The sequence below is a fragment of the Solanum pennellii genome, chromosome 3, assembly GCF_001406875.1.
Source record: "Solanum pennellii chromosome 3, SPENNV200".
Lineage (NCBI taxonomy): Eukaryota > Viridiplantae > Streptophyta > Magnoliopsida > Solanales > Solanaceae > Solanum > Solanum pennellii.
In genome coordinates this window covers 35,242,401-35,270,055 of record NC_028639.1, presented here as the reverse complement: position 1 = coordinate 35,270,055, position 27,655 = coordinate 35,242,401, and the positions used below count along the sequence as shown (strand labels likewise).

Below are 27,655 nucleotides of genomic sequence, written 5' to 3'. Positions count from 1 at the left end.
GCTGAGCATCTCTGATTCCTCACTTGAGGATAGTCTCGGAACATGTCTCCAGTATTGCCAAACCTGAAGCAAGCATTCGTACCTACAAAACACTCACCTCCAGCGAACAACCACACTTATCACATGACTTTCTATCACGCTGGACATTTCTATCATTGCCCTCCTTGGTATTAGTATCCTTAGAAGGAGTAGTATTACCCGAGTGTCTCTTGAACTTAGGCCTGTTCTGGACTCCAAATGAACCTCTACCCGAACTAGAACCAGTATGGTCTTCGACCTTAGGCTTCTTGCCTTCATGAATTCTCCTCTTGTTGCGGCTCTCCTCTACTTGCTGAGCATGTACCATTAATCTTCCAAAATCCATGTTGTCATGCAACATGTCTGCCCGACAATCTTCTACTAGATCCTCCGACACGCCAATCACAAATCTGCTCATTTCACCCCTGCAATTTGCCACCAGGGAAGAAGCACACTTTGAAATTTTAACAAACTTCAAGGAATACTCCTTGACAGACATACCTCCCTGTCTCAGATTGATGAATTCTTCAACTTTGGCTTCCCTTTGCTCTCTAGGCAAGAACCTCCCAAGAAAGGCAGTCTTGAGAACATCCCAAATGATGGGGACATCTCCTCTTGCTCGGCCATCATCCCACATCCTGTACCAAACATGTTCCACATCCTTGAGTTGATATGCAGTCAGCATAGCCTTTTCCTCCTCATTAACTCCCATGGCACACAGAATCTTATGGACCTCATCTACGAAATCCTGAGAATCCTCATTGGTCTTTGATCTGTAGTAAACTGGGGGATTCATTCTGGTGAAATCCCTCAGCCTGCTAGCCATTGTGCTAGCATGCGGGTTATCCCTGTGAGCACCCTCTCTTGTAGCTTGAGCTGTGATGGCGTGCGCCTGAGTGGTGATGGCCTGTGCCATCTTCATCAAAGGCTCCCTTACTTCAACATTTGTCAACCCAGCTGGGTTGACAGGCACTTGAACTTCAGCAATTGGCGCTTAAGGAGGAGCTTGGTTCCCTCCAACAGCTACTTCCTCAACTATTCTCATGGCATTCCTCCTTGTGTTCATCATTCTACATGTATACACAAGAAGAGAGTAGATCCTTAAAATGACATAAAAATGTCACAACTCTACATGGCACGATAAAGAGTAGAATAAGGGAAGATTTCCTTGCATTATATAGTCTCTAAATCATGATTGTGGCGCGCTTCACAACCATAAGTCAGAAACTATGTAATGTGGTTGTGTTGATCTTTAGTTCCTAGGTAATTTAACCTCATGCTCTGATACCATGTTTTTCACGACTCGGATTCTGGAATCCAAATCACAACCTACGTCGTTGACCTCTTAGAGGTCGCAAACAAGCCTCTTCTTGCATTCATCACATTCATACGGTTAATTTTAACGGAAAATTTAAAACTTTTTATAAGTATGAAGTTTACATAGACTTCATATAGTTAATACTTTATTGCATCATATACTAAGCTCAACGTAAATGAAACAACCATCTATCATAAGAATCAATTCAAAATAGAATATGAATATATCATAAATACGTTTGACAAAAGTGGCCTTATTACAAAAAGCTTCGAAATAAATTGTGAAGGAAACTCTAGTGACAACATCCACTGGCTATGTCTATATCTAACACTAGACTAAGTTGTAGCATCCTCGAAACCAAGAGGACCTACAAAATGGTCTGGAGAAACTCTGAAGTCCAAACCGCTGCAAGTGTCGTCAATCTGTCGTCACTAGACTTTCCGTTAGTTGTGAATTGTGGTATGAATATGATGTATTTTAAAGCATTAAAAACACACAACTCATTTTATATATTACTACAAGACATTAGTATCATCAACATAATTTTAGAACCACTCGGGCGAAGATTTGAAAAATTATTCTTCCGAACCCGAGAACTTACCTCTCTATATTTAGTTTTATTTTCAATTCTTTTCTTCTTATTGTTGTGTAGTTTAATACTTCTTTTAGTCTATGTTTTATTTACAAGTGCAATGATTCATTTTAGTACCATACCCACAATGAATCGACGTAAGTAATCCAAGGACAAAGGAATGATTTCCCTACCTTATAATGAGTCATTCTTTGCACTATGTATTCATTAACATTTCATAAGCCATTATCTATTAGCTATGCCATATATTTCATTACTTTCATCTTAGGGAAGTTATGAGGTATTTAGTAAACATTACGTTTCTACTCCCCTTTATTGACATCATAGAAGAAGTCATTATAGGCCAATCTTATTTGTCTTTGCCCATTATTTGCTGAAACTTAATGAGTGTGATATTGGCAATTGACATGCTTAAGCTCTTCTTCATTGCTCACTTTGAACAAATGTTCCATCATCATCATTCGTTCTCACTTTCATAGTGACATCATTAGGAATAAGATCATGCGAGCTTAACATGAAATCCAGTATCTTCCCCACACCGAAAAGAGGTGATTTACCGATTAAAATGAATCTAGATCATGTGACCTACTCATGAAATCCAGTGTCTGCCCCACAACAAAAAGGGGTGATTCCCGGCTATGGCTAATCCATCTCAAGTGTTCACTACACACAAAAAGGAGTGGCTCACGGCTATAGTGAATCAAAAACATGTCTTGAGCATTAACCGACATAGATCATGTGATCTAAACATGAAATCCGGTGTCTTCCCACACCTAAAAGAGGTGGAATCACCGGCAAAAGTGAAATCGAACATACCTAGCTCGCTTAGGTGGAAACCACTGGGTAGTTCCTATGTTGGCTAGACATAGTTCGAAGACTAGGTACTTAAGAAGACTACTTATCCACCTCGGTGGTAGCCTCGTCTCATGAGACTTACACGTGCAAGCACATGCTCATAACTAGTCTATCGGTGTTGTGCTCACTTTCATTATCTTCTTTATCTTTTAGAGTTGACTCAAGCATTACGGAAGCTTACTTTTAGATTGATATTTACTTACTCTTTTGATGACTTCTCATCCTTACTTTACAATGATGAAATGTGAATTGTTCTTACATATCATCCTTACTTTACATTGATTAAATGTGAATTATCCTTACATATCATCCTTACTATACATTGATGATATGTGAATTGTCCTTACATATCATCCTACTTTACATTGATGAAATGTGAATTGTCCTTGCACATCATCCTTAGGTGTTAATGAGACTAGTCTCACACATTGTAACACCTTCATTCGTGAGTATTCTTTTAACATAGTAGCTTAGGTGTAAGTAAGACTTGTCTCACTTCCTTTAACATCCCATTCTGGTTACTCACTTAATTTAGACCCCTTTTAATTATGTTATGACTCACTTTACTTCTTTACTTTATTCAAGTAGCTTCATTTCATCGTTTATGGATGATGAACACTTCTTTCGATGAGTTACATATGTCCACAGTTCATTCTTTTAGAGCATGTTCGGAGTTTTGCCAATGAATGGAATGCCCTTGGTTATGTATTCATTGAATTACTTTAGAAGTGCTTATAATATCATTTGATACTCTAACTGGACAAGATTGGCATATGATTAGTATTGGCATAAACATTTGGGTATAGATTACACAACCATTTTTGTTGGCATAGGCCAATTTTACATTCTTTCATGCTTGGTTGGATATGTCTTTTACTCATTATTCAATCTTTTTATTCATTTAAAACATAAATTTATAACCATTTACATTCATTGAATTACTGGGTTATCATTTCAATCTTTCGGCTATATAAAAATGGCATAAGATAAATACTGGCATAAGCAATTGGCTATAGACTTCATAACATTCTTTATTAGCATGAGCCAAAGTTTCATCCAATAATACTCAATTTAGGATACATTATTCATTTAACGAACACAACATCATCAACATGTCACATTTCAGTAGGTATGCACAACAAACTGTAATTATATTCATACTTAACATTTTCGGACACTTCTTAACATAGTATCATTCTCTTAACAACTCTTGGTTCATAACATTAGGGTACCGTTTTTAAGACATATTATACAGAATCATATTAATATTTGATGAATTTAACACCTTCATAACGTCATAATAACAGCAATACAACATTCGTACAAACACATCAACACTTAACAATTCCAAATGTGACTAGCACGTCATCAATTCTTAATTCACGTTATTACCGTTTTACTTCGTACGATTATAAGTTCATAGGTTCATGCGACATTCATCATTCAAGAACATTACACATATTATCATCCATCACCACATACCAACAACATGATTTCTAACCTACTTAATCATTAAAATCATACAAGGATACTAGGGAAAGGAGGTCGACGAGAACGACAGGAAACAACCCTAGTTTTCAAGATCTTTTAATCGTTCGAAAAAAAGTTCTCTTGGAGAAAGAAGTCCAGGATACAAACCCATACCTTATTTACAATTTAATCTATAAAGATCACCTTACACGAAGCCTTGAAGAAAACCTTGAATTCGCCTAAGATATCTTTAGCGTTCTACGTTTTCTTGTGGTTTGTCGCCTACTGCCTTAGGGTCGTGAGTATAAACGATTTTTATCATGATTTTTAGGTTTAGGAACTGATCTTGGATTATACAACATACGTTTAATAAGTTAAATCAATAAACTAATTATTCAATTAACAAAATGCCCCTCCTAAGTTGACTAAACATAGGAGAATGTTGACTAGTTAAAACATCTGGAAATTAGTGTTTACTATGGTTTCGGTCAACATTTTGACTTTAAATTGATTAATTAAATCCTAAACTCAAATAATTTATGGACCTAGGGTAAGTACTAAAGTACCCCTAAGTTTTTGGAACCAAAATCAACCCTTTAGGACCATCCTAGGTTAAATACTAGGATGTTTCTTGAATTATACTAGGTTAGTGTAAGGATTTCATTTTGACCATTTAAAATAATTAATTAAATTGATATTTAATTAATTAGGTGACCCAACGTAATTAATAAAGTACCCTTAAGTCGTTAGGATCATAACAAATCCTTTGAACCTTCCTAGGTTAGGTACTAGGTTCTCTTTTTCTTGTTTTAACCGCAATCTGGAAATTGCTTTGTGATTTCGGTTTTTCCCCTTTAAATTAATTAATTAACTTGCTCAATTAATTGATTAAGTATCCTAGGATAATTACTAAATTATCCCTATGTTGTTAGGACCTTAACGAACTCTTTGGACCATCCAAGGTTAGGTACTAGGTTGTCTCTTTAACTACTACTAGGTTAGTGTCAACCCGCTTTAGTCCTAAGTTGTCGGGTGTACTAGTGGGTCCATTTCGGTTAGTCCTAGGTTAGTTAGCTATTTAAGACAGTTAGTTATGACCTAGAGTTGTTTAGGAAGTTAGGCCCCACACGGAGGGACACGTCTACCATGCTGCCCCTTAATTACCCTAACCGAATTTTGTTAGGGTGGTCCCCTTCCTTTGGTCGATTCTCACTTGCTTTGCCCATGTTCTTGCCCATGGGTTGGTTATACTTTCCTAACTAACTATTCTTTATGTCCTATTTGGAATATTTACATATTGTCCCAAGGATCCTCACTATGTCCTTGGGCACTGCTTAATTTTTTTTACGAGATCATTTTAAATGGTCATGTGGAATGGTACTAGGCTTGACACTTGAATGCCTAGTAATTTGTGTTAAACTTTTCTGAACAGATTTTCTTTTAGCTTAAAGTCTTCATTGCAGGTACATTTATTAAACATCAATCTTGGAATGGAGTATGACAACCCAAAAAGTATATTTCTAATTCGTATATAGAAAATTGGCTAACATCCCTTAGCCAATTTTTTTCTATACTATGCCCAATATTTCTCAATATTGGGCATTGGGGTGCCTATGTTCCCATAATATGCTATACTAAGGGCATAGTGGGCTCTTCATTAGACATTTGAGTTTCCAGAATGTTACAGAAGCAGTGATACATGTGCGATGATTCTAGACGGCGTGAGCTACAGCAGCAGCACGTACCAAACGACCCTTGTTTTTCTCCCTTTCTTTTTCATGCATGAGACTCAACAACGGACACCTACAATTTTTCTTTGTTTGCCCCCGTTTTTGTACGACCTCCGCAACACACAAGGCACGCGAAATCGTCCTTGGTTTTGTGGGATCGAACCACATCGCCCCCAAGGACGATGGAATCGTTCAAAGCCATTAATCTCGCCTTTCTTTTTTCGGGAATAAGGGTGAACTTGTAGAAAATATGTTCGTCCTTTTGAGGGAATTTTTTCAAATTCTAATGGGGATGGGCCTTGAACTGGATGCCCATTCTGTTTCCCTCAAGAAACCCTAAATCTTCCTTTATATATTTGTTTCGGTTCTAGTGGAAAGTTTTTGTTTTTTAGAGGCTAGAAAATTGGAGTTGGAAATTTGACCAGTATTTTATTTTTCTAGTTGAGTTTTAACCTAGGAAGAAGGATACAAAGAAAGATTCAGCGAACTCCTCTAAATACTCACTACATACCCCTTTGAAAAAGAATAGAGGTACCATACTTCCAACCTTTGGTTCAAATTTTTTGTGTGGATTTTGCCTAGCCTTCTTAACTCAGGTTCACGTTTTGTGGTGAAACATTGCCGCACCTTGTTCGTGTTGTCTAGTACGGTGCTTCTAAGAAGGTATAATCCTTTTCACATCTTAGTTCATTTTGATCGATATGTTGTATGGTTCATAAAAATCTTTTGGCTTAATGTTGTTCGTCTCCTTCGGTATTTGAGTTTTTTTTTCTGGTCATTCTACTGTTTTCTTATTCGTTTCTGTTTGAGTATGAGTTCAGGCGTATAGCGTTCAAGTTATTTATTTTTTTGCGTGATCCTGCCATCCTCAGTAAATATGCAAATTACAATGCGTAATGGTTTAAATCTTATTTTGTGTTACCTTTGCTTCTCATGTTGAATGCACTCACTATCTGTTTAGTATAATTTGAAGCCTAGTATTTATATTCGTTTATGGGTTCATGTTTTCCTCTTTTCTTCTTTTCTGTTTATATCCTTAAAATCATGCTAAATTCTGGAAAAGTAGGGATTAACTCCTCCAGTCTACTTTACATCATAACTTTCATAAGTATAACTCGCTTCTTTAAAGGTTTCGCAAATATCACTAATTTAAAATCGCTGTTTTAATCATGTCCTGAAGCCTTAGTTTCGTTTTATTCAATATGTAGGTTTGTTTGATGTGGACAGCTTTAATATAGTTTGAGTCCGTAGTCTCCAAAAATATATTCATGTTCGAGTTATGCTTTTTCTTTAGACGTTAAGGTGTCGCCCTGCTGCTCCTTCTGTTATCTGGTTTAGAGTTATTATTTTTGTCCATATTGCTGAAGTCTAGTTCGTTTGATCATTTGGTGGTAGGAGGGCTTTCATTTTGAGATAGGATTTGTAGTTTTTAGTCATCCGGAATCTCTGCCTCCACAAGTTTAAGTTTGTGGGTATTTTCTTTAATTGTATGAATTTTGTCTTATCGCTTGGAGGGGTCTGACGCCATAAATTGTTTTGCTATACATTGTGTTTCTCAAATGGACTCATGGTTTTGCTGGAGTTGTAGCATACATAGATGATGCTCTTTAATGAAAGGAAAATTATCTCTATCTCTTTACTATGCATATGTTGCGTGTTTTAATAACAGGGGGGGATGTGTTTCTCTTGGTGGTGATGTTGGTTGTAATGCCTCTTAGTGCCAAGTGACATGTTTTCTCCTAAATTTTAGTCACTTTGTCATTAGCTTTAAATATTTTATTTGATTAGTGTCTCATTGTTTGTTGTTTCTGTCCCGTGTTTTTTTTATTTTCCTTCGAGTTTTGACGTCGTGGAATTTGAGTTTGTGATTTTTGTTTACCCCCCTTTATTGATCTATTACATCTTTGTTTGCTTATGGGCAATTGAGCTCCATTTTGGTTATCTCATTTGTTTTATCACTATGAGCATATCTTAACTTCCTAATACTCCGTTATGTTGCATGTGATACTTCTCTGTGTCTGTCGGGACTCCATATCTTGCGCATTTTAAAAATGGTCCATGGAGGCCCATTTACACAATCTTCAAGTCAACCATCCACTATCCTTAGGCGTACAGATCAAAAGCAGAAAATTTCGAGTGGAAGAAGTTGAAGAGTTGAAGAAATTGGGTCATTAGGGCCCGAAATTTAATTTTTCCTAAAATTTGTATTTTGCTGTTGTTGGGCCTTAGCGCATTTAATTACTGTATTTATCATATCCTTAGATTTTAGGACAGGTACAGGTGAAATGGGTCAAAAACCCAAGACAGGTGGGTCCAAATACCGGTCCAGGCGGACAGAAACTGGTTTTGACCCAATCTCTCTCTCTCTCTCTCTTTCTCTCTCTCTCTACCTTTGTTTAAATACTCGTTGTCGTTAGTCTTAGGGTTGACGAATCCAAATCCTTGCAAAATGCCGCTTCGGTTTTAACGACTTAATCAATCCAAAATAAAATAACTTTAAAAAAATCTTTTACAAGCTAATTGGTAAAATTAGTACTTAATTATTCAAACAATTCTAAGTATTTTCATTACCTCAAAATCAAGTTAGATATTTCTTTAGCCAAATGAATTATTTGTCGGATAACCGCAAGTAAGTGGACGTCTTAGGTGCTTTCAAAACCTTCCTAAGGCGTTAATAAGACTCCCCGAACACCTAAAAATCTTTCAAATTTGATTTTCTGTTTTAGTCAAATTGAAAGATAGTTTTCTTGATTATTCCTTAAAAATTAAGTGGCGACTCTAAAAAGTCTCAAAACTATACAAAATAAACATTTTCCCAAAAACTTAAAACCCTTAGAAATTCTCTAGAACTCCATAGGAGCCAAACACAAGGAAGGGCTTGGATTGGAGAGTTAAGTGGAGATTTTTCATCAAATTGATGAATTTGCTTCATTGAGGTAAGGTTTTTGATCCTTGAAAATCTATTCATCAAGGATCCCAACTTTCAAAGATGTTTTCTAAAGTTTTCAAAGATGCATTGTCCAATTTCTTGATCTATCCACGGGTTCTTGCATTAAACGTTTTTAAGCATTGAATATTGATTGAATTGTTATTAATTATACTATTTCAACTCAATTAACCTATGAACCCATGTTATGGAGGAACCCTAGTTTTTGACTACTTTATGGATTAAGTAATATTGATCTAATGCTTATGAATTCTAGTGTGGTTCTTATGGACTATTGATTGATGTAATAATTGTATTGAATTTATATCTAGGTTGTCTTAGATTGATGAATATATATTTATTTGACCTAGTTTCATTGAGTATCATATTTTTTATATTGAATTGATGTTCATGGCCATGGGTAAGAGCCTTATGGTATTGAATTGGATGTTTTAGCATTAGATTGAAGTGTTGAGGATAGAGTGGTGGTACGCTGCCCTAATTCCCTTTATTTATGTTAATTAGACTTCAATTATGTTGTGATTGGTATGTTCCACTTATGGTGGCGGTGTTATGTGTTTTACTTGGAATTGATATGGCCTTGTCGGCGTTACTCTATGTAATATGCTAATCATGGCCTTGTCGGCACTTCTTGAAGTATTATGATGATTTGTGTTGTTTATTATGTGAAGTTGGATAATGTCTATCTACATGATAAGTAATGTGAAAGTATATGTGTTCTTCTGTTGATGCTAATTAGATGATCATGTTAGACTAAAACTATGGCTTTATGTGTATAGTCTTAGGGTTGATGCGTCGTTATTCCTACTGGACAATATGAGTCTATGATGGTCATATTGATGATGATATGGTAGTGTATAGGATAAATTAAAAATGATAATGGTTATTTATATGTGCTTCTAGAATGACATGTAATATGTTTTCAAGTGAAATATGTTGTGTCTTGTCTTGGTTGACTTGTGTCCCTTACTTGATGCATGTATGAATGTGAATATGAGATGTCTTGACTTCGGATGCTAAAGACTCTTTGAATTGTATGTATGAATGACATGAGATCTTAAATGATGTTAAGATGGTCCTGTATGTGAAACCTTGAACATAGTGGTAAGGTTATGAATGTTGAAGTAGAAAGTCGTAATGGTATCCTTCAAGTAATGTATGATAGACTTAAGGTTGGTTGGCTGGAACTTCATCATATAAAACCTTAGGAAAGTCATTCTGAGCTTCTTGTCGCCATTGTAAGCTATCCCTAGTGGACCTCTTTGGTAGGGTGAATGTGATCGGGTTATGAACTAGATATGGAACTCCTTTATATGAAACTTTAATGTAAATTAATCTATGAGAACAAAATCTAGTTGTAACAACCCTAAAAAATAAGTATGCTAAGTAATGCTTAATGTGTCTAGAATGCCTACGAATAGACCGGGTTCACACGGATTGATGCGCGTAGAACCAGACCTCTAAACCCTTGTTACATCCAAGACAACTAACTTGGGGAGTTAGTTGAGCTAGAAAGGGTTGGGTCCAACAATGTAGGGCTCTCGAATACGAATATTTACTTGAAGGAGTCTTTACCGGACTTAAAAAGGGAAAATCTTAAGTTTGGAGGGTCTAGGGGTAAAATGGTCTTTTTCCAGACTAAGGGTAGTGTCATAATTACCCTAAATATATAATTATTTATTTAATTAATAATGTGGAGGGAAATTTTGGGGAGGGAGGACCGAAAATTAGCTCTTGAAGTGAAGTCTTGCTCCACCTGGGTTCGAACCTAGGTGGAAGCAATGAATTAAATTATTTTTAATTTAAGTTGGTAATTTAATGTAATTAATTTATACTTATTATTTATTAGATGATTTAAAATAAAAGGAAATCAGATTTTTAATAATTAAATAGAAACCTTATTTGACTTAATCCTAAACTAGACTCCTAACCCTAAGAAAACTCTTCTCTCCCACGCTCATCTCTCTTTCTCTCTCACGTCTCTATCACTCTCACTCACGATTCTCTCTGCCAAATAACTTCAAAAACAGTAGGTAAACCAAAGTTCTTCACACTTGAAGAACTCACAACGAAAATATAAGAAAACAAACGAAATCAATCACGTAGGCAAAGAGAAGTTTGTCCGTCGAGTTGGTGTTGACTTTGAGGGGATTTGGACGTGATTTTTTGAGAAGATTTTGGGCAGCAAGTCGAGGTTTGAACTTCATAAAAGGTATGGGTTTTCTTACTCTTTGTACCTTTCCCAAGATACCCTTAAGGCTCAGATGAATCTACTCAAAAACTAGGGTTGTTCCCGTACTTGTCGAACTCCTTGTGCCTAGTATCCCTTTAATCTCAATGTGAAATAGGTTATAGATCATGTGGTTAGTATGTTTGATGTTAGTTTAAGTATGAAGCTTTATTGTCGTGATAATGTGTTCTTGATTATGTGTTTGGTATTTTAAGCATGTTGAGTTATGTCAACCGAAAGTATGTGAAATTGTTTTTATGGTTAAATTTTATGTGCGAATGTTTGTGTAAATCATGAGGTGTAAAAGTGTTGTATTGTTTTTGGATGAAATGGTAATTCTGGGATCAATATAATCATACAAAGATTACACTTAAAGATGCACCAAATGATCCACGAAATGCCATAAGAATTAACGTATGAATGATGATAAAAAGAAGCTGAAAATAGTGAACAAATTTCCAGCATTTGATAGGTTGTGTTCGGCCAAACAAAATGGTACAAAATGCAATGAAAAATGAATGTAAAATAATTGAGATAACTAAGGATTGAACCCAAGACATCATTACATGAAAGCTACAAAAAAACCAACTAAAGATTAAGACAAAAATGGATTGGAAGATACTAAATTTCCAGCCTGCTGGAAATTGTAGTCTCGGCCAACTTTTAAAAAAATGAGCTTCTTTTAAAAAAAAATTTTAAATGTGAGGTCATTGAGGATTGAAACCATGACCTCACCAAATGAAAATTTCATAAAAATTTCATGAAAAATGCAAGGAAAAATAGATGTGGTGAGTGGGGATTGAACCCACAACCTCTTGAGTGGATGAGAGTGTTAGGAGAAAAATAAAGGAGAAAATAAATGTGGAGAGTGGGGATTGAACCTACAACCTCTTGGATAGGTGAGAAGTAAGAGATAAAATAAAATAAAAATAATGAGCTTGTGGGGGATTGAACCCACAACCTCCTTGACTTAAATGAAAAAGGAGAGGAGAAAAAGAAAGGAAATATTATGGGGTTGATGGGGATCGAACTAGGGTCCCCAAAATCTGGAAAATGCGATTATCAAGTTTAAAATAAGATTAAGTGTTGTACAAGGGATTCGAAATCGGGTTCCCTTGCCCAATTCCGTATTGACACATAAGTCATACGTAAGTAAATATTTAATGAATGCTGCCTCTAAAGATCGAAATCAATATCTTGGCATATCTACAAGATACATAAGTCTTGTACCACAAAATATTGGGTAAATATGAATCACTTAGACAAATAATGAATTAAGCCCCATGGCTTGTATATATTGATATATAAGTCTAGCATACGTTTAAAAGTAAGTGAACCTAAGATGTAGGTAATGAAATGATGAAACCCTAGAAGGGTTAAGTACGAGTTAAGATACACTAAATGGCCAAGTGCATTGGAATATGACGAAATGAACAATGAAATGACAATGAAGTGATGAAACCCTAAAGGGTTAAGTAAGAGTGTGAAATACACTAAATGGCCAAGTGCATTGGCATATGATGAAATGAACATTCACTAAAAAGGGTTGAGTAATTATGAAGAGCAAATGTGCTAATGTTAATGAATGTGGTGACAACATGATATGATCATAATATAAAAGATGAGAGCAATCTCAAATGAGCCTAAGTAAATGTTACTAAAACGTACTCACCTATGAGAGTGTAAAGTTAATGAAGAGACCAGTCTCTATGAACCCTCTAATTAAAGTACTGAGATTAACACACTAAATACTAATGATGAGATGAGAAATCATCTATTGAGTTATGATGTCCTCATACTAGAAGCCAGCTTCCATGACGTGAGTTGAATGTAATGGAACTTTATACTGAGCACCGATAGACTAGCTATGAGCGGTGCTGTCTTCTTTCGGGAAGGGCGGAGGTTCACATAACTCTCATGAGATGAGACTGTCCGACATGCCGGGTATGGGTCTCCTTATATCTCCTAGTCTTCGAAACTATATTGCCAATATAGGGATCTGGCGGGGTTCAATTCCCATGTACGCTAGCATGTTTTGGGTCACTTTGGCCGGTGATTCCACCTCTTTTCGATGTGGAGTTCCAAGACACTCGATTTCATGATGCTCACATGATCTATGTCGGTTAAAGTTAAAGTTCCCAATTAATGAAGGAGGCCAGCCTTAAATGATGCACATAATGAAATGAATGATACCAAAGGTGTTAAGATAGGATAATCAAACGGTGAGTTAGATTCAAGTAATGAAATTAGGTCATTATTGGTCATTGTACAACGAACCCGATGAAAGTCTTAAACTACATCATAGGTATAGCTGGTGTTTACACTGGCCCATAAATGAAATGAAATGGAATACGTATGAATGAACGAAGCAGACTCTGTGTTTGCTAAAGCATATTCCCTAGTTGAGGTCCCATAGGTGGAGCCCTCTTTTCTGGAAACTCTTAATGTTAAGTCCGTGATTCCAAGGTCTCATGGCATATGCATGAAATATATGAAAGATGTTATGTTCTAGATGTGATATGATATGTGCAATATGTTATCTGTTGTTTGCAAAATGATAAGTTTGATGATGCATGTTACACTTATGGCATGACTTTCCAAATCCAAATTTGGCAGGTCCATTGACTTTCCTAATCCAAATTTGGCAAGTCCACTGACTTGACTTTCCATAAATCATGTTGTTAGGAAAGAGCTATTCTTTCTCATGCATGTCCGTGGGTGTGCTTGCATATACCCATACTTAGTACAAGTGTATACTAATTCCATACAACTCTATATTTTTATGTGCAGGCACAGGTTGACTCTAGAGCTTACAGGTTGACGTTGCAGCTATCCGGACGTGGAGCTTTCATCCGGAATTGGTAGGTCCTCATGCTTTCGAGGCTGTCTACTGTTATTATCTAGCCTAGATGTATGCTTTATCTAGTGGAGCATGTTCCAATAGTGTTTCATTTCCCATTTCATTTCAGACTTTGTATTGGTGCCGTTTTTACAAGTACACATTTAATGCAGCTATGAACTATTTCTTTCATTTGATGATATTAATGTTAGATGGTTGATAGTGAACAATTATATATGTAATAGAATGTTTAGTAAGCATGTTAGGAAACAAAAATTTTCAAATTTTCCGCTAAAATTAATCTAGATGAAGTAAGAATGACGTATGTAGGCTTGTCTGCGACCTCTGAGAGGTCAACGATGGCGGTCTCGTCTAGGGTCTTGACTCCGGTCATGACACTAGCACCGAGTGAGTATGGTAAGGGAAGTATATCTTGTTAAAGGATGAGACAAGAGTACAAAGCACGCCCTACATATTCCTTAATCATGTGCCTACATGGGATGTGTCCAAGTTCTACCATTGGCAAGTAGAACACCCTCATCGGAGTAGGTTAGAACTCCGGATTCCATGTCTAGTTATCATGGTCTATGTCAGTTATTGCCTATTCTCATCATATGGGTTACCTATTAGCATTAGAGAAGTTCTATAAGGTTTAGGTGGTGGCATAGGACGCTATCTAGACATTGCACAATAGGCTTTGAAGATTTAGTTAGATTCCCTAGGTCTTGTCCAATACCATTACTTGAATGTCATTATGTGATGAATGAGTCTTAAATGAACTAATGAATGTAATGACTTAAGGTAATAAATTATGTTAAATGAATAAGTACTTACCTAGAGTAGTTAAGGGTTGTCTAGTTAAGGTGTGAAAGGGGCATAGGAATGGTCACTTCGTATCTTACCTAGATAAGTCTTAAGAATGACTCTACTTAGGGAAGATGTTGATGATGTGGACATTATCTAAGCCTTAGGTGGTCTTAAGGATTATTTAGGTAATCTTGAAGAGGTCAATCATGGACATTATCTTCTTGATTTACTTAAGTAAGTCTTTTAATAGCCTTTGCAAGGAGAATGTCATGATTATGTGTTTGATGTCTTGTAAATATGTATTGATCTCATTATAGGTGGTCTTGAGGATCATTTAGGTGTGCCTAGAGAGGTTGTATGGACTATCTCTCTTTGTATTACTTAAGTGAGTCTTAGGATAGCTTTTAGTGAGAATACTACATGCTAGGAAGTGTCAAAGTGAAGAGAAAGCACTTCGCTGTAACAGTGAAGGAATTCACTGTACAGTGAATTCAGGTTACTGTAAAGTTGGTTCAAAATGCTATAAATTTCTTAAATGTTATATTATGTGTTTCTAATATGATGTTTTAAATGAAAAGATGCATATTTCTAATAAATGTCTGTTTTCTTGATTTTATGCATAATGTCATACTTAGTACAATGGTTTGTACTAACTCCATACATTTTATTATCTCTAAAGGTGTAGGTGAAAGGTGAGAAGGATCGCGAAGGAGAGCTTGGACTCTAGAGTGGTCCAAGAGAAGTGAAGTTTGTCCTCAATTGACTCGAGGGAATACATATATGTCTTTTATTTCAAAATATTGTAATACACTAAGTATTTTCTTATATTCGTATTGTATGGGTCGTGTCCTAAGTTTTCTCGTGTCTAAGTTTGATAAGATTGAGACAGTATTTCCTATGATTTCTAATGAAAGATGTTATTAAAGATATTCTAATATTTTGTGAAGAGTTTTAATTCCGCACTACTTTTTATTATGTATATGCGATGAACGATACGAAAAGGGATTGTATAAGACCCCCAAGAGGTCAAGTATGCCGGTTGAAATTTGAGATTGGCACTAACTTCTAGTGTGTGGTCTCGGGTCGTGACGCATGGTCTATGTAGGTTATTGCCTATTATCATCATATGGGATATCCACTAGCATTGGAGAAGTTCAATGAAGTTTTGTTGGTTGTACGGGATGCTATCTAGACATTGCATAGTAGACTTTGAAGATGTTAGGGAGTGATTCCCTAGGTTTTTTCCAAGACCATTACTTGAATGTCCTTATGTGATGAATGTCTCTTAATGAATAATAAAGAAAATTGCTATGTTAGAAAGCATGTTAATGACTAAGTACTTACCTAGAGTAGTTTAAGGGTTTCTTAGTTAAGGTATGAAAGGGGCATAGGAATGGTCACTTCATATCTTATCTAGGTAAGTCCTAAGAATTACTATAGATAGGGAAAGTAAATTTAATAAGTACACTTGAACTATACTTAGGTGGTCTTAAGGATTATTTAGGTAAGCTTGGAGAGGGTGTATGGACAGCCTCTTCTTGCATTACTTAAGTAAGTCTTTTGATAACCTTGGGAAGAGAATGTTATATATGTATATGCTATTATGTGAAGTGAGAATGATATTATCTTAGGTAGTCTAAACGATGTCTTAGGTGTGTGTGTAGGGATTGTATGGGCGGTCACTTCAAACTCACTTAAGTGAGACTTAGAATCACCTTCGGTAGGAGGATCTCATGTCTATATGTTTTGATGTAGGCTTGATACTATTTGTGATGTTTGGTACTTGAATGTGGTTCTTATAATTTTAATATGATGTTTTAATCAAAAAGAGCATATTTCTGATTACATACTTAGTACAACTGTTTGTACTAATTCCATACTCTTTGTCTATCTCTAAAGGTGTGTACAGAAGGTGAGAGGTATGTTGGAGCAAGCTTGGAATCTGGTTATTGTTCAAGCAAAGTTGAAGTATATCCTCACTTGACTCAAGGGAATAATCGTCTTTAGATTTCTTTAATTTGAAGTATTGTAATAGACTAAGTATTTCTATATTCATATTGTATGGGTCGTGTCCCAAGTATTCTTGAGTCTAAGATTCGCATATGTTTAGACTTCGTGTTTCTTTGATTTTTAATATGAAAGATGTTTTAACATATTTCGTGCGAAAAGTTTTAATTCCGCCTAAAAAGTTTTAATTCTGCACTACTTTTCATACATGTATATAATGAATGATGTCAAAGGGCTTGTACAAGACCTCCGAGAGGTCAAGTAAGACTTGTTCCGTATCGAGAATGCCCTAACTTCTAGGGGGTACTCTCGTATCTTGACAGATTCCTCTTTGGAACACCACATTTTGGAACACTTAAAGTAGGTTCCTTTGCCTCTCCTCCTCTAGCTGCAATATTAGGTCAATCCCTTACCTTATGACCATCCTTACCACAACCAAAGCAATATCTGATACCAACTAGACATTTCCAAAAGTGCTTCTTCCTACAAGTAGCGCAAGTAGGCTTAACACCTTGAGAACTACTACCACCTTCACCCTTGACCTTAGGAGTACTAGATCCATCATGGTTTTGAGCCCTCTTCTTAAACCTAGGTTGGTTTTGCTAATTGGATCCACTGCTCTTCAAGTTCCTTGAAATCCTACTAAGCTTGGACTCCTCAATATATTGTGAATACACCATAAGCCTAGACAAGTTGATATTATTGTAGAGCATGGCCATTTGGCACTCTTCTTTCACAAGGTCGGCAACACCGGTCACAAACCTAATCATCTCTTCCTTAGGGTTAGACACCAAGAATGGGACATACCTAGACAACAATGTAAACTATAAAGAATACTCTTCCACACTCATGTTCCCTTGTCTAAGGTTAATGAACTCCTCAACCTTCACATGCCTCCTCTCACGGGAAAAGTACTTTTTTAAGAGATCCTCCTTAAACTCCTCCCATTCTATAGGACCCGACTCAACCGGCCTATTATATTTCCATTGAGTGTACCACACTTGAGCAAGATCCGTCAATTGGTATGAGGACAACTCCTCCTTCTCCCTAGAAGTCACCCCCATAGCTCTCAACACCTTGTACACACTATCAAGAAACTCTTGGGGCTTCTCCCACTTTAGGGCAATGAAATATAGGAGGATTAATTCTCACAAATTCTCGCAACCTATAGGACATGGTACTCTCTAAATCATTCATCCTAGGTCCAACGTCCCTAGTCACATGAGTTGTCAAGGCTCGGGCTCAAGTAAGTAGAACCTCTCTAATCTCCCCATTAGTCAAGTTCGGGGGAACCACCGGAACCTCATTACCTTCACCTCGAATAGGGACTTGATCACCTTGGGAAGGAACTTGATATCCTTGTGGATCCAATCCACCTTGGGGATTTTCCTAATGCACTCCTTCCTCTTCAAACTTTCTTGCAGCCATTCTTCTTGTAGTCATACCCTATAATCACAAGAGAAGAGAATATGAATAGACACCTATAACATTACTTCTATAGAAAAGAACGAAAGATTGATGAAGAAAGTGAAACTCTATCGTCCTATAGCCTCTCGCTCGTAGATGTGTCGCGACTCACATCGATGAACAAGACTCTACTAAACGTGGCTTTAATGAGACTTTGGATTCCTAAAGACTACTCCCAAAACCTTATGCACTGATACCAACTTTGTCATGACTCGAGAGTACACCCTAGAAGATATGGTATTCTCGAATCGCGATATGGGGTACTTGACCTCTCGGAGGTTTTCTACAAGCCCTTTACATCATTCATTGCATACATGTACAAAAAGTAGTGCGGAATTAAAACTTTTCACACAAAATAGTAATACTTCAAAATATCTCTTTTATAGAAAAACATAATGAAAGACTAAGTCTCAAAGTCGCCATCTTAGACATACGAATATATTGGGACACGGCTCATACTTCAACATATAGAAAATATCTAGGTCTATTAAAATACTTTCAATAAGGAAATCTAAACATCATGATGTCTTCGAATCTAGTGACGACATACCAACACTTGCTTGAATGAACACTAATCCAAGCTTCCACTTCAAGACTCCTCTCAAATGCCTCCTACACCTTTAGAGATAGACAAAATATATGAAATTAGTACATCCGAATGTACTAAGTATGGCATAATGCAATAAAATCATGCTAAAAGGACATTGGTATAAAACATGCTCTTTTTGAGTAAAACTTCATAAATCAAGTATAAGAAATCACATTAAGTCAACATAAGTACATATAGTCACATTCCACAATATAACACTAATATCACTTCAATTCATATACACATGAGACCCTCCTACCAAAGGTGATTCTAAGGCTCACTTGAGTGAGTTATGAAGCGACCGCCCATACAATCCCTTCACACACACCAAAGTGATCCTTTAGACTACTTAAGATAAGATTATTCCCATTTCATACATTCAACTTCTTACCTAGAATTACTCTAAGACTCACCTAAGTAAGACATGAAGAGAACGCCCATACACCCTCTCCAAGCCTACATTAGCAATCCTTAAAGCTACTCTACATAAGTACTTTTTCATTAACATACAACTTACTTAAGGTATTATGTTCGTTAAACCATTTAGAAGACATTCAACATTTAAGGACATTCACATAATGGTCTTGGAGAAGACCTAGGGAACTCACATACTAAGATCTTCAAAGCCTACTCGTGCAATATGTAGATAGTGTCTCATTCCACTACCTAAACTTCATAGAACTCACCCCACACTATCATGTATACCACATGACGAGAATAGGCAATTACCGACATAGACCATTCTAGATAGGCATGGAATCCGGTAAAGGGTGTTCTACTTGCCAATGGTAAAACTAGGACACAACCCATGTAGGAACATGGTTAAGGAATATCAAGGTTTCTTTGTACTCTAGCCTCATCTTACACTAGAGCTACTCCCAAAGCATACTCTCTCGGTGCTATCATTTGTTCTCTAGAGTAATTCAATAAAATAACATATGAAGAGGCATCATATCTTGTTCATAATCAAATCATACTACACCTTACCAAAGAGGGTCCACGAGGGCTGCCAACAATGGTTATCAAGATAGCTCAATGCCTTTCAGATTGATGATTTTATGTCGTTCCAACCAACCAACTTTAATATATATTTCCTAAGGATGATATCATAACCTTCTTTCTAAAAGGTTCCACATAAATGACCTTTATTACTATATTCAAGATCATATTCCATTCATACATATACATTTATGAAAATGGTGATTTAGCCTACTAAATCAAGGATCCATATTCACATTCTTCATGTATCAAGTAAGGGACATATGTCTACCTAAACAAGACACACTTCATTATCATCTTATCACATATACAATATCATTCTTGTAGCACATAGGGTCAACTAAGTATACTTGCAAGTCAGCCTACACACTTCTATAGAATCATCAACATAACTCATCATAATGTTCATATAGTCAACTAGGAAGATCCACACTTCAACATCAATTCTACACATATAAGGCATCACTATAGCCTATCATGATCACATATAGTCACTTAGAAGAACACATACTTTGACTTCACATATACACATAAGTCATCAAGACCTTCGCAATACTCACATATTCAAGTTATAACATTATAATATCACAATTCATAAAGTAATGCCTACAAGGCCACACTGTTTCACAATTCATAAAGTAATGCCAACGAGGCCACATTATTCACAAGTATAGCACATAAGCAACGGCGCCATAATTGAAGACCTATACTACAAAATATAGAGAAGGTTAGGTCAACTTACCACCAATCTAATCTCACAACTCCAATCCATAGTCAATTCAACCAACTCAATACGCAAAGGCTCTTACCTCTAGCCATGATCACCAATTTGATCCAATAATCACAACATACAATGAATCCAAGATAATACAATATGAATTCATCAATTTAGGACAACTTACATATAATTCTAACATGATTCTTTCATAATTCAATATCCCAAAGTAAACTCGAATTCAATAGTATAGAGACATGACCAAATCACCCATAATAAAGTCATAACTAGGATTGCATGATTTGCATGGGTTCATAGAGTTTTTAGTCTAAAATAATCAAATTTACATCAATTCAATTATAATACATTGATTCAAAATGTTTTATGCAAGAACCCATGGCTAGATTTCAATATAGAAGTTCATCGTTTGAGAAAGTCTTGGGAATTCACTTTAAATTTTGGATACTTGAAGAAAAGAGATTCAAGGATTAAAATAATACCTTATGTGAATCAAAGCCCATGAAATTGATGGAGAAAATCTTGGAAAATCAGTCTTCTTCCTTGGAGCTTCAAAGCTTAATCCGTGGAGGATTTTCGAGAGAAGTAATGGAGAGGTTTTGTTTTGAATTGAGGATTTAGCTTTGATTGGTGAGATTAGGGGCTTAAAAATACTCAATAATCATCATAATTCATCACCAAATTACCCAAAAGACCCCTTCACTTAATGAACATTGCAAACAATTCAAATTTGACTTACAAACGACGCGACCAAATCTAGGAGGTTACTGCACGTCGCGGAGGCATTTTCAGTTCTTGGTTCTGGAAATTTTTGAGATAGAATGATTCCCGATGTCCCCGCATCGAATGGAAAAATTATCCCTTTTCAATACAGGCTGCGCAACGCGCAGCCACTGCCAATTCTTGGCTGGCGCGGCAGCTTGCTTACCCATGTTTGTTTTCTCCTTGGGGACCCTTAAGCTGCTCCTCAGGGCGTCGTTCTCGGAAGTTTTGACCCTGTACATGTCACGATATGCGTAGGAACCATCGATTCTCACTTTCACCCTCAAACCATACCCCAAAACTCCACTACAAAACACCATGACACACTAGTTCAACTTCGACTAGTTTCGGGACGTCTTCGACGTTTCACTTCCAATCTCTTCCAAAGTCCTCACACTGTCATTCACGTATGTTTTGACCCTGTACATGTCATGATATGCGTAGGAACCATCAATGCTCACTTTCAGCCTCAAACCATACCCCAAAACACCACTACAAAAACACTATGACACACTAGTTCAACTTCGACTAGTTTCGGGACGTCTTGGACGTTTCACTTCCAATCTCTTCCAAACTCCTCAAACTGACTTCTAACACTATTATTAACAATTTTAGGATTTTATAACTTCATGACACACGTGTTAGGATCTAGTTTCACCTATGTCATTTTAGAAGTGTTACACTAAGCATAACTCCCCCATGGAGTCAACTTTCAATTAACTATAGGTTAAGGGATAGCTATTTAGAACCACATCTCAACTCACGAAGGATACTTATCCCTAGAGGTTACTTTTGAACACCACATCTCAACTCACAAAGGGTATCCAACCTCCAATCTATCTTAGAAAGCTCTTGGGAATAGTGAGGTTGCTACTAAACACTTTATCTCAACTCACGAAGAGTGTTCACCACAAAATCCCCCTTTTCATATTCTAGGAATAGTAAGGGTGGTCTAGACACTTTATCTCTACTCACGAAGAGTGTCTACCCTGCAATCCCCTATTTACATTCCTTAGAGTCTTATTGAGAAAACCTTTCAATAGACTATCATTCATACATAGCGATTAACTTCATTCTTTCATTCATTCAAGGTGTTTGTTTGAGTACATGCGAGAACACCTTTCACATAACCCCTATCATGCATGATATTGAATTCTAATCATGTTTAACTTGTATTCATCATAACACACACTATCATGTTTCACATATACATATATTTCATTTAGACATAACCTCTTAATGATATACATTCTCAACTTCCTAATACATATCATGCATATACATCATAATTATCACTTAACTTCACATGTTGTGCCTTCAAGGTCATACTCACAATACACATACTTCAACATTCATATATGTCAAGTAAAAGTGCCACCAAAGGTGGACCATACCACTCAATGTCATTTCACCGTAAGAACTAAGTAAGATAGAACAACTTACCCTTCATCCAAGCCTTTACCACCTTTTCTCAATTTCTCCATCAATAAATCATAAAATAGCATTTAAGGCAGTAGATAAACGTAACATAAAGAACCATAGTCCTAACATTATCAAATCATGCACATTAGACGCACTCCAAAAGCCAAAAGTTGAGAACATGTATAAGCATGGGTTCATTGAGGTTTTGACCTCAAAATCATCAGATAACATTGAAAATAACATATCTCAACCATTAAAACGTTTTCATGCAAAGACTCATGCTTAGAGTAAAAGATAGAAGAAGTTGGAGGTTGAAACCCATTTTGAAATCTCTTTGGAATGTCTCCTTGAAATAAAGAAGGTTCAAGGATAATATACCATTCCTTAATATGAACAAACCCAAAAGATTTGGGTTGGAAACTTGAAGAACATGGTCTTTTTCCTTGGAACTGGACGCTTCTTCAATGGAGGATTTTGGAGGAAAGGCTTTGTACAGATTTTTGTTATGAACTTGAGGGTTTGAAATGGAGGGGGAAATGGGTCTTAAGTGACCTAAAATCGTCCACAAAAAATGCCCAAAGTTCCCACGAGACCCCCATACTAATTTGACCTTTCCCAAAGTCTAATTTGATTTAAAACAACGCGACCAAATCTGGAAAGTGTCTACGCGTCACGGAGGCAGATCCTGATTTTGCCTTTCAGCATTTTTGATGCAGTGAACCTCGTTCCACTCACGTGATGCACAGGCAGTTTCAGTGCCAGGCGCGCGATGTGAGGTGGCCTCCACATTTAGGTTCTGCACGCTGCCTTGGGCAGCTTCCTTCTCCGATGTTTGGGTCCTCCTTGGGGACCCTTAGGGTGGTCCTCGAGGAGTAGTACTCGAACGTTTTGACCCTTGGTATGTACCTCTAGGTACTAGGGTCATCCCACTGGTTTTATACTCCAAACAACACCTAAATCAGGCACTACAAATAGGGACCCACTTGCACACACACAAGCTAGTTTCCGAATGTCTTGGTCGTCCCTTAACGTTTGACTTCCAAACTTACCAAACTGACCTCAAATGCTATAATTCACTATCTTAACTCATTATTAACTCATGTAACACTTGCGAAGCTCTAGTTCGATATAGTTCATTATGAGGGTCGCTACATTCTCCCTTAAAAAAAAATTCATCCTCGAATAACAGTAAACACTTTTAAGGACATCAAGGTCTCAATAAGCAGCATATAACACATAACCTCATGGTCAAAACATCCATAATAAATGCATCAACTTACAAGGAACACCAACTTCATATCATTAAGCATTTTATTTTGCAACACAGGATACTCTTGGAACAAATTGCATAATTCAAAGCACACACTTACTTCATGATTTTCATTTCTTTGATGGAGGAACTACCTTCTCCAACATTAGACATGATCATCATACCATTTCGAAGCTTAAAATGTAATAACTTTCAGATCACACATTGGCACATAAACATAACAATCTTGAAGCAACTGAGCAATATAATTAGCTACTAATTAACATGGAAGATTATAGATTAACTACAAATATACTCAAATAACCATGAAATCATCAAGAGCATGCAAAACATCATATCATCAAGGATACTCATAACATGAAGAGACATGCTACTCATACTCATATGCAAGACTCCAAAACATATGCAAACTACTAAGAATATTGGTCTCAAGCTTGAGTAAGAATAGAAGGAAAATATAAGGATATCAACCACCCTCCTACTCAACTCATTCTCCCCCACTTCGTAAAGTCATCTAAGGAAAATCAAACAACCATAAGGAACTTTAACTTACCGGGGCGTCTATTCTGAATTAGCTCTTTAGCCCATTCTCATAAATTCTTGTTAAGACCCTTACCAATCATCTTCAAGGTCTTATACTTCAAAATCTTACTATACCTCTCATAAGGTGGAAACACATACTAACCTTAACTTATGAACATCAAGACAAACAATCAACCTTATTAGTCAAGCATAACACCCTCCTCTTAGGATTCAAGCTTAGACAAACCCTCTTGAACATCACCTCATTCAACTCTTAGTCACAACATAAATCAAACTTATGGAATAAAATTTTCCTCTTTCCCTTTCCACCCATTAAGGTAGATTCATTTGGGAAACAACATTCTAGCTATTTTAATTCAACCTTTTGCTAGCATAACCTCAAAACTACCTTTCTAGGAAAACATACTATAATTCCTCCTTATTAGGAATAAGCCTACACAAGAACTTTAATCTAACACAATGACATCTACAAACCATTACACATTCAAAAGGGAAACTTCCCACTCTTACTGTTGCCATATTCCTCCAACACTCCTCACATCTACATCGTGGCTTCTTACCATTATTGCACATAGCATACAAGATAACTCATTATCCCCAAAAAGTACATCATTTTACCAATTTAACTCTTATCATGCTAGAACTACACCACAATACAATTTCCCATCAGAATACCCCAATCTCATAGATCACACATAGCCATATATGGAATCACATCAAAATCTTCCAAACTCACTTTACATCTACTCATCTAGTCACAAAACCACATAATCATCAAAACTCACATTTTCTCCCTCATACCTTTCAACATCACCCCTTCCAAGCAATCATATCTAGAATTCCACTGGACAAGGTAAATAAGAGAGAAATCATATGGAGTTAAGCTCTATGGCACAACATAAGAGCAATAAAGAAAGAGAAACACTATCATCCTATAGCATCTCGCTCATAGATGTGTCACGACTCACACCAATGAACAAGACTCTACTAGAAGTGGCTTGTGACACTTTGGACCCTAAACTATTTCCCAAAACCATATACTCAAATATCAAGTTTGTAATGACCCGCAAGTACACCCTAGGACAAGGGAGCACTCTAGAGTCGTCACACGATGTACTTGACCCTTCGGAGGTCTTGTACAAGCCTCTTAGCTATCATTCATTACATAAGATATGAAAAGTAGTTCGGAATTTAAATCTTTTCACAACAATATAAAGAAGAAAATCTTTTATAAATTACTAAGGAATAAGTCTCATCTTCACAAACAAACTTAAAGACAAAACATAAATATCTCAAGGTCACAGCTCTTTACATTGAAAGAAATACATAATAAATCTTGAAGAAGAACTAAAGAAACATAGACTATGTCCTCGAATATATGAGGACATACAGAGTCATGAGAGAGTCAACTTCCCAAGCTTGCCTTCTAAATTTCCACTTGCCTCCAACCTATACTTATAGAGTATAGAAAAGTATAGGGTTAGTATAAACATTGTACTAAGTATGGCATTATGCAAAAACACATGTAAAAAGGATGTTTTAGTTGAAATAAAGCTTTCATGATATTTAAGTAAAACCTTCATGAATATAGTAATAAAACAACATATACATCATCATTTATCACATAAGGTAATACCTCCATAATTTTAACACAAGACTACACCTTACAGTGAACTCATAAAAGCATTACAGTGAACTATTTCCGTTACAACTTACAGTGAACTCATTTCCTTTGAAGCTTCTCTACCCAAAGTTATCCTAAGACTCACTAAGGTAAGACATGAAAAAAATGCACATACAATCCCTTGAATACACACCTAAGTAATCCTCAATACTACCAGGGATAAGCTTACTTCACACAGGTAACAAGCCCACAATCAACATCAAAGACACTAGAGAAACATACCTGCATTCAAGGACTTCACATAAGGACCTTTCTCCAAGACAACCCCCAAGTTACACGTAGTGCAATGTGAAAGTTGAATCCCATAATACTACTCCCACCAAGGGCTCCTTGAGGATTCCCTTACATTAGGGACATCACATTCATCATTCATAAACTTCATTAGACAAGACATAACCTTAACATGCTTTCTTGACATTAGACATTATGTCACATAACTTCATTTACATCACATAATGACCCACTCATACATTTTCACATAAGTACACACCAAGACTCCCTCTAAATGCCTACTTGTGCAATGGATATATAGCGTCACATACCACCACCTACCCTAAGTAGTACACCCTTAAGAAGACTTCATTTCATTTACGTTCATTTGTACGAGATAGCTTTAACTGACACAGACCATGAGCTCTAGACATGGAATCCCGGTATTAACCCCAACCGGATAAGGAATCCCCACTTTCGTAAGGTAGGGTCATTCTCTTAGCCTTTACATGGATTTTCCAATAGGTACACCTATGTGGGCGCATAGTAAATGGATAAGGAGATTGTTTCTAAGTAACTCATTCTCTACTAGCAAGGAGTACTCATCTAAAAAGGTACATTGAATACAAGATCTCAACTCACGAAGTGTACCCACCCCTTCTTCTAATCCTCTTAGTGTTAAGCATAACTCCCCCACGGAGTCTTAAACATTCAATTAACTATAGTTTAAGGGATAGATATTTAGCACCACATCTAAACTCACAAAGGGTACTTATCCCTAGAGGTTACTTTTGAACACCACATCTCAACTCACGAAGGGTATCCCACCTCCAACCTATCTTAGAAAGCTCTTGGGAATAGTGAGGTTGCTACTAAACACTTCATTTCAACTCATGAAGAGTGTTCACCTAAAAATCCCCTCTTTCATATTCTTTGAATAGTAAGGGTGGTCTAAACACTTAATCTCTACTCACGAAGAGTGTCTACCGTACAATCCCCCATTTATATTCATTAGAGTCTTATTGAAAAAATCTTTCAATAGACTCTCATTCATACACAACAATTAACTTCATTCTTTTATTCAGCTAAGGTGTGTGTGAGTACATGTGAGAACACCTTTCACATAACCCCTATCATGCATGACATTGAATTATAATCATGTT

The 27,655-nt window shown here is 36.5% G+C and overlaps 1 protein-coding gene across 1 annotated transcript in view; it reads right to left on the bottom strand.

The window, feature by feature from the left end:
* Window positions 1-1,012: 1,012 nt before the first annotated feature.
* Window positions 1,013-27,655, bottom strand: part of LOC107013340 — a 38,172-nt gene continuing 11,529 nt past the window's right edge. The window contains exon 3 of the mRNA XM_015213271.1: window positions 1,013-1,088. Coding sequence (XP_015068757.1) covers window positions 1,013-1,088 — 76 coding nt within the window. The remainder of the gene's footprint in view (window positions 1,089-27,655) is intronic.